This window comes from Crocodylus siamensis, chromosome 3 (genome assembly GCF_052110815.1).
Source record: "Crocodylus siamensis isolate JL-2025a chromosome 3, ASM5211081v1, whole genome shotgun sequence".
Taxonomy (NCBI): Eukaryota; Metazoa; Chordata; order Crocodylia; family Crocodylidae; genus Crocodylus; species Crocodylus siamensis.
Window position 1 is genome coordinate 163,686,919 of NC_143397.1, and position 7,937 is coordinate 163,694,855.

General features: G+C 38.8%; 1 protein-coding gene across 2 annotated transcripts; it reads right to left on the reverse strand.

The window, feature by feature from the left end:
• Nucleotides 1-2,248: 2,248 nt before the first annotated feature.
• Nucleotides 2,249-7,455, reverse strand: MC5R (melanocortin 5 receptor). Of its 2 annotated transcripts, none has more exons than XM_090039602.1 (2): nt 7,250-7,455; nt 2,249-6,381 (listed from the first exon to the last, which is right to left on the reverse strand). In XM_090039602.1, exon 2 carries the CDS (start codon nt 6,293-6,295, stop codon nt 5,318-5,320), a length of 978 nt encoding a protein of 325 aa, XP_089895728.1. In that variant the 5' UTR covers nt 6,296-6,381; nt 7,250-7,455; the 3' UTR covers nt 2,249-5,317. The 2 variants fall into 2 exon arrangements, with proteins under 2 accessions (XP_089895728.1, XP_089895727.1); XM_090039601.1 differs by having other exon boundaries at nt 7,242-7,455.
• Between the last annotated feature and the right edge of the window lie 482 nt (nt 7,456-7,937).

Consider the following 7,937-nt stretch of genomic DNA (forward strand, 5'->3'; position numbering starts at 1 on the left):
AGTTCAGGGATCTAGGGCACTATTTCTCCAATCTTAGCAAACAGACTGGAGTGTCTCATTGCTATGAAACAGGCACATCAAGTGTCTGACACAACTGAGACACTACTGCACAGTAGTTTACCTTTTTAGTAATATATAATGCACGGTAGCCGAATAATACTGCGCAGTAGCATATTAGCAATGTTTGTGCCGTGATGTGCTACTGCTCAGTATTATTCAGCTACTGCAGTTAGCATCTTGTGTAGACATGCCCAGTGAGTGACCCAGAGCTAGACACAGCAACTGGTCACTGCTCAGACTGTACAGTGTTTTTTCAGTGTTTTTCCCCCCTCACAGCTGATTGATGTCTGTTCAGGATATGGGACAGGGACAAGTTGTGATTATGTACATTTGAAATAATGGGCCAGATCCTTGCCCCATTCCATCTCAGTTGTTTTGTGGGGGCTGTGAGGGTGGTGGTTGCTGTAGCCATCAAAGCAGCTAGAAGCCTGGTAGGTCTGGAAATCTTCAGATTTGTCTTGGTATGGAGAAATCCTCAGAAGCCAGGCCACCAGCAAATGAAAATGCTGGGGACTGGAACACTCCTGCACCCCAGCAATGGCCACCTAGTGCAAGAGCCAAGCTTTTTTGGGCTGTACCTACAATGGCACCAGACCAGTGGCAAGTCTGCTATCAAACACGAAGCTCTACTGAACTATACCTGCTGTGTATACCCTTGACCTAGAACTGAGGTGATGAGAACACTCTAGGGGTGCCACTGGTCTTGACATTTCTGTATCTGACTGATGGAGGGTACATCCAGACAAGTGTGCACGTGTGGTCTGTGACACCGCAGACCCAGCTGCAGCACTGCACATGCAGGTGTTCCCCATGCTGCTGATCTAAGCTAGAAAAAAACTAGCTCTAAAAAAGCAGGGTGGTACACGTGATGGCAGTGTATGCCGCCCAAAAGTGGAGCCTGGCCAGCCAGAGTGTGCATGCTGCTATGTGCTGCTGCTGTTTGTCCCCAGGGAAATGCATGTGCACATGCATCTTCTGGATGTGCCCAGAGATGTCAAGCAAGGAGCAACCCCAGAGCTTCCTCACCACTTCAATTCTAGGTTTGAGCAGGTGGATTGGGAGCAGGTGGGCAAACATTATTCTTTGGTAGTGGCCCAAAAGCAGTGCACAACCAGTGTAGACATACTCAGTCAAACCAAATCAACTGAACTTAGAACAGCCTTGAGGTTGCTTGCAGTTAAGCTGACAGAATAGCCATCCCAGAGTAGCTCTGTGCACTGACAGATTCTCAGTTTTCCCGGATGCTGTTCAGATACAGCTCTTATTGTCACAATATTCCAAGTTTCCTCATTTCTCTAATCTACTTCACTACCTTTTAACATCCCTTAGCCTACTGACTTCTATATAAGTGGCATCTACTGGCACTAGGCATTAGTGCAGAGGAAATGGTTTATTAAATATATGGATATTTATGTGCAAGCTTCATAAATTAAAAATAAAATACTACCAGTGGCTACAAATTCACTTTTCCATTCTTTTTTCTCTTGGTTTTATCTGGAGAAAAGGCAAACTTCTAGAGTACATTTGTATGTCAATAGATAAAGGTCTAAAAAATTATCCTTTTGCATCTTTCAGTGAGGAGATACTTTAATAGATGAATGGAAAAGTAGTAATCAAGTTTCCTTCAACAGAAGGAGTGTTTGTTTTTTTCTTAGATAGCATGCAGCTCTAGTTTAGATCTGTTTATTAAGCTGGGCTATTAATCCTAAGTAGAACCACCATTAAAAGGTAACTAAATGGCAGTATATAAGTCAGGGTAGTAACCACTGGTACTACAGAGTGGTGTTAACAGAGCTCATTTTTACTATGGTTTGCCGTGAAATTACTATCATGAGGTTTCATATTTTTAATTAAAACCTAATAATGATGACTGCTAAAAATAATACTTACTTTTTTCCAAACTTGGATATAAACAGAAACACAACCAATTTGTTTTCATTCCACTGTTGAATATCAAATCACCTATGGGGACCACACTGAAATGTATGATGGTTCCTATGTATTAATTTTATACACATCTTAATACTATTAAAACAGCCTTTTCCAGGCACTGTTCCAATCTCTTATTAACGTTACTTGCAGGTTTCACCTACTGCGGTCCTATATGCAAAGCTGATAGTAATGGGAGAGGAGAGAATGCTGACAGCTGGAAGAGCAAAAACATAAATTTAAATTATATTTATTCATACATGACTTTCTTTCATAAAGCTTTCAACAACACTATCAGTACAAATTGAAATACAGAAGACCAGGATGTAAAATACCCTTCTGTGAAAATTTTATTTTCAGTTTATCAGCTGAAGGGCCACAGGTTGTCTCAGACTACTGTAATTTTCCAGATAAACTGTAGGAAATACATTGAAAGGTATACTGAACATTAAACGGGTTTCTAACCCTCCACTTTAATTGCCTCAGATACTTACATTTTTACATTAAATAAACCTCGGGGGGGAGGGGGGAAATGCAGTGTACAATTCATAAAAACACCTAAGGCTTTTCCAGATTTAGTTTCTTATTTAATGATTTACAATGATTTACAACACCACCTTACTTGTATCTCTTCTGTTGATGGAAATTAAATGAATTGTCCCATAGTTGCTATCTATGGGCAAGAACCCATGTACTAAGTCGACTTAACATTAGGTGACTTAACTAAGTAGACTTAAGCCACATCAGAGGATATGCATGCACAGCTCCTTGAAACAGTGGCAGCCATCTTGTGAGCTAAGTCAACTTAACTAATGCAACTTGAGATAATACACTGCCAAGGTGTATTATCTTACTCTTCATATAAGTTGACTCTGCTCCACATACGTGTGTATGCTCTGACAGTTAAGTCAATGTTAAAAAATTAAGTTGGTTTAACTGTCAGAAAGTTAGTATGTGTGTATACCGCCATCATTAGCTGTATGTACTAACAGATCAGCAGTGAAGCAGACGGTTCAGTGCACCATTTAAGTTCCTCTTAAGATGGGGTTTAACTGGTAAATCTTGCACTGCAGTGGACTTCACCCTTACAGCAAAATTCTGACTATGGTTAAATAGGTGAAATATTATTTTAAAGTACAACTGAAGGAAGAATATGGTCCCTATCATTTTGATGGATTCTAAATACAATCAGTTGACATGTAAGGGCCTAATCCAAATACCATGGGGTTAATATGAGTCTTTGAGTTGGTTTCAAATGGTTTCACATTCACTGGACATGATTTAAAGAAAGTAACCTCTCACCTTTGGAAAGGAATATTTTTCACACTTTTGATACAACACCTCATGATTTTTATTAGGGTTTCCAACCCTCCAGAATTGCCCTGGTGTCGTCAAGAATTAGATATAATCTCTAGAAAACTGCTGAGTCACCCAGCAGATAGATGATAGGGTATTCATTAAAATAAATATTAAATGTTGAATCCAACTTTTACAGTAGTCCAATGGGGTTTTAAAATGTAATAGTAATGTACATTTGCCTTCTTGAGTACAGTACAGTAGTTCAGTCATTAATGTCATTACATCATGTGATGAAACCTCCCAGAATAGACTCAAACAGAGTTGGTAACCCTATTCTTTTATGTATCTCACAGCTTAGTGCAAAAATACAGCATTTGGTAGGATATTGTATATATCTGTAACATTCTTTGAAGTGGGTCAAGACTTTATTGTACGCTGCAGTTCTTGACTGTACTCCCTTCATCTGTGACAAATGCAATATTCGTCACATTATCCAGCTGTTACAGAACATCATGTTTAAGAGAACACAACAGGATACAAATTGCTCCTACAAGATGTGAGGGTTGTTGTGTCTCGTGAACCTTGTCAGCCTCGCAGAAAAAAGAAGAGTAGATCAGATGTTAGCTCAGGCATATTTAAATACATGGTTGCATGCTTTTCTGTATTCCTAAAAAACCTGTTTTGCTAGCACCCACTTCCAGTACACCATGATAACCATGCCTGCAATAATATAACCAGAAGTGGGTAATAAGGGCACTAGCTCTGGGCAACTACTTGGGGGCAGAGGAGGGCATAACAATAGCAGCCACTACCACAGCTGGCCCAGCCCCTCCCACCCATGGGACAGACCCTGGTAGTTATGCCTCTGCATTTCTCCGTCGAAAAAATGTTCTATAGGACCAACCTGCTCCATTAGGAGGTTTCCCAGAATCATTTCCATCTGATAAACTTCACATCTCCTAATTCAGTTCATCTCTAACATGAACTCTGTCCAATAATTTTCTCTCCATAAAATCTTTCATGATATTTACCTGGAAACCATATATATATGGTAGTAGTAAGCATACGTATATATATATATATATATATATATATATATATACACATATGCTTACTACTGCATTTTGCATCCTGAAAAATGTATAACTAGCTCTGTCTTTAGTCTGAGGCATTATCACCTTAAAACCAGCATATGATAAACCTTTTTCACAAATGCAGTGATTGGGATGCTGGAGCAGACACGGATTTGTGCTGCAAAATACTATAATCCATACTGGGAATTCCTGCAGTTACTTTGGCTGGTTGTGTGATACGTCATTTGTGACTGTTGCAGTCATGACTGGATTAAAAGATTGCTAGTGTTTGTTTGCATGCTGGTACAGAAGTTCTTAGTTATATCTGTGTCAGTCAAGACCTGACAGCTATAAACTGTGGATCCTTACATCTAAGGATTATTTTCTTTCCTTATGGCTAAATCACAGTTACTGTTCTAACTTTATGTTCAATGAATAAATTATCAAGAAACCTGTTTGTTCTGTACAGTGAAATAAGCCATCTTGTCTCCAGAAAAAACACATTAACCATCACATAAGCTAGTATATATGATTATGTACATTGTGCTTCACATTAGAGCAGATAGGAATAGCCTATCCAGACCCAATCTATGCAAGCCCCAGCCTATGAAGACTGAGGAGTAAAAGATGTATTGCTTTCAGAGACTTGACTCTGGGCCAACATGTTCTATGGTCTCTTTGATGCACATGCATAGGGTAACTCCTATTAATGCCAGCCAGGGTTATAGATGTGCATGAAGGGCTGGGGGGAATAGACCACATAATTAAACTAGAAAAACAGCTTTGTAATTTCCCAAGAAAAAGAAAAATCATCATCATGACAAGCAAAAAGTAGAAAGATGTTTTTTATAGTCCATTCAGCAGAAATCAGACAAGATACTAACAATTTTGATTCACAATTCTCTTGATGAAAAAAATTGCAGTTTTTAGTTTCTTACTCAAAAATACATGTTTTCCTAATATTTGCTGGGTAACCCACAGACCATTCTCAAGCTGTAGCAACAAATAATCTCCTTAAAAGTCTTCCGCATTTCCTGGCTACGAAAGGCATAGATCAAAGGATCAATCACAGAGTTGCACATGATGAGGATAAGGTACATGTTGAAATGAGACATGAAGCAAATACAGTAGAGGTTCTGAGGGCAAGAAATCATCAGGATGAGGTGAAGAAAAAATGGAGCCCAACAAACAATGAAAATGCCAAGTAGCATGGTCAAAGTGATGGCTCCCTTCATGCTGGTTCTTTGATGGACAGAGTTGTATCCAGGCAGAGCTGCTATTCTCTTCACATGAGTGCGAGCCAGGAGAAACATGTGTATGTACAGAGAAACCATGAGGAATAACATGGTAAAAAACATTGTGATGAGACAAATGATAACATAAGTTGATTCATAATAAAGAATGAAGATAATGCCACAGCCAGTGCAAAAGGTCCATATGCATGCAATAATAAGCCCTGATCTTTTCACAGTCATGATGTTGTGATAACGTAGGGCATAGAAGATGGTGACATATCTGTCTACTGCTATAGCAAGCAAACTGCACATGGAAGCCACCACGGATATGCAGATCATTGAATCAAAAACATTGTCTATATGACGTACAAAGGCATCTTCCATAATTAGATGCCTATTGTTTATTAAATATATTGTTATGGTCTCCCAAGCATTAGACACACTGACCAGCATGTCAGCTACTGCTAAGCTGCACACAAAGAAATACATGGGCGAATGCAAGTTCTTATTCTTAACTATTGCACAGATGACTAAGATGTTCTCAAGAAGGCTTACAATGCCAAGTGCCAGAAACACCTCTGCTGCAATGACCACCTGCTCACATGGTGATGACTTGCTCTTGACAGTGGGAACCGTAAAGTTGTTGCCAAAGGTACTCAAGTTAAGTTCTGGAATGTATAGCTGATAAGATGTATTCATCTCTGGAGGCAAATGTGTTCTGTTCCTTCTGAGGGACTTGTTGTAAAGGAGGGTGGTAAATGCATTTTCCAGAACGGCAAGAGACCCTGCCAAAAAAACAGGACACGACAAGAACAGGCAGGAGTTGACAAAACAAATATCAAATAGAGTCAAATATTTCTATTTAACTTGGCATGTTCAGCTCCTAACTGTTCTACATTCTGTCTGTTTATTCTTAATTAACCTATCACACAAAAAGAGTTTTTTCCAGCTATCCCTGCTCATGGTGAAACTAAAATCAAAGAGTTTCATTCCCCTTCTTTTTCCTCACACCTTTGTTTTATTCTAATTGTCTTTCCCAGAAGCTAGCACAGTTCTCTGGAAATTGTGGTGAAAACAGAACAACAAATAATATCTGACCGATGTCTCAATCCTGGCAGCCTTGAACCATACAAATACGATTTTCATGACTGAAATCAGGCTGTATCTGCTCACTTGACTGTAATTAAACAACATTTGAATTCCTGCAAGAATTAAGGGCTGAGCTTTTTAATCAAAAGATTTAAATATATTCCTGACATTTGTACTTCTGAAGTTTGTATGAACTGTATTATCAACAGTTTAGCTGCTCAGGTAGTACTATGAAAATGAGGAAAATTCTTATTTTCCAGGATTCATAATGTTCATCTCCTGTACTTAGGATTTAAATATTTTAATTTGGCCAGGAGTGTCACAGGGTAAAATTACTGTCATGAATACTATGGACTTCCGGTCAAATTGTGGACATTTTCAACAAAGGCTCTTTCAGCATTAAAGGCATTCAAAAAGCAATAAAAACCTTAATAAGCAAAATATATTTAGTTTAATGTCAGTGACTCGATGCAAATAAAATGGAATGGCTTTTTAAGTTCAATTATGCTCAGTCTGAAAAGGTATCTTTTTATTTACAATTAAGAAGCAGCTGTACCTATTTACCAGGACTCTTCCTTCAGATCCTATTTCTCTTCATATTCTGCACCCTTTTCTTCAGCCTGTCAGAAGTTTCAGCTCCCTTGTGCATCCAACATCAGGAGCTGATGATGCTTTGGTAGGAGCTGATGCCATCACAAATTAAAAGGAATGTGCAAATCCATCGAGCCAAGGCTGCCTAAGCATAAATTACTTACTGTGCAACTGCCTTTATATAGCTTGAGGGAGCTAATGACTTCAGTGCTCAATCCTCGACTCCTCCTTCCCTTTGCTTGCCCCTAACTTGTCTTCTCATGCATTTCTGAAGGGAAGGATTGGGTTCTTAGCCCCACCTAGTGATTCAGATTTGTAGAGCAGTTTCTTTGCTTTTACTCTTAGAAGGCTTTTTGGATCCGGAATTCACCCCCACGCTGTTTGTTTTTTTATTTCAGCCCCTTCCCTTTTTACATATTTTGGAAAACAACAAATTTTCCAGTTTATTGCCAGGCTTGTTTTGTTGCAAAGTTATTTTACATACTTGTTTTTTCTTCTTTCAAAGTCACTGTTTGCACTGGGTGAAACCAAATCTACACAATCTATCCGAATCTGACACTGGTACAGGTTTCCCTTGATTTAAGCAGGTTCTTTATATGCAAATTCACTCTTATGTTATGAGCATATATTTAGACCCATAATTCATTATATGCAAGGTAAA

Excerpts from the sequence above, each read along its gene's own strand:
- MC5R (XM_090039602.1), bottom strand. The coding sequence starts at position 6,295 with ATGAATACATCTTATCAGCTATACATTCCAGAACTTAACTTGAGTACC.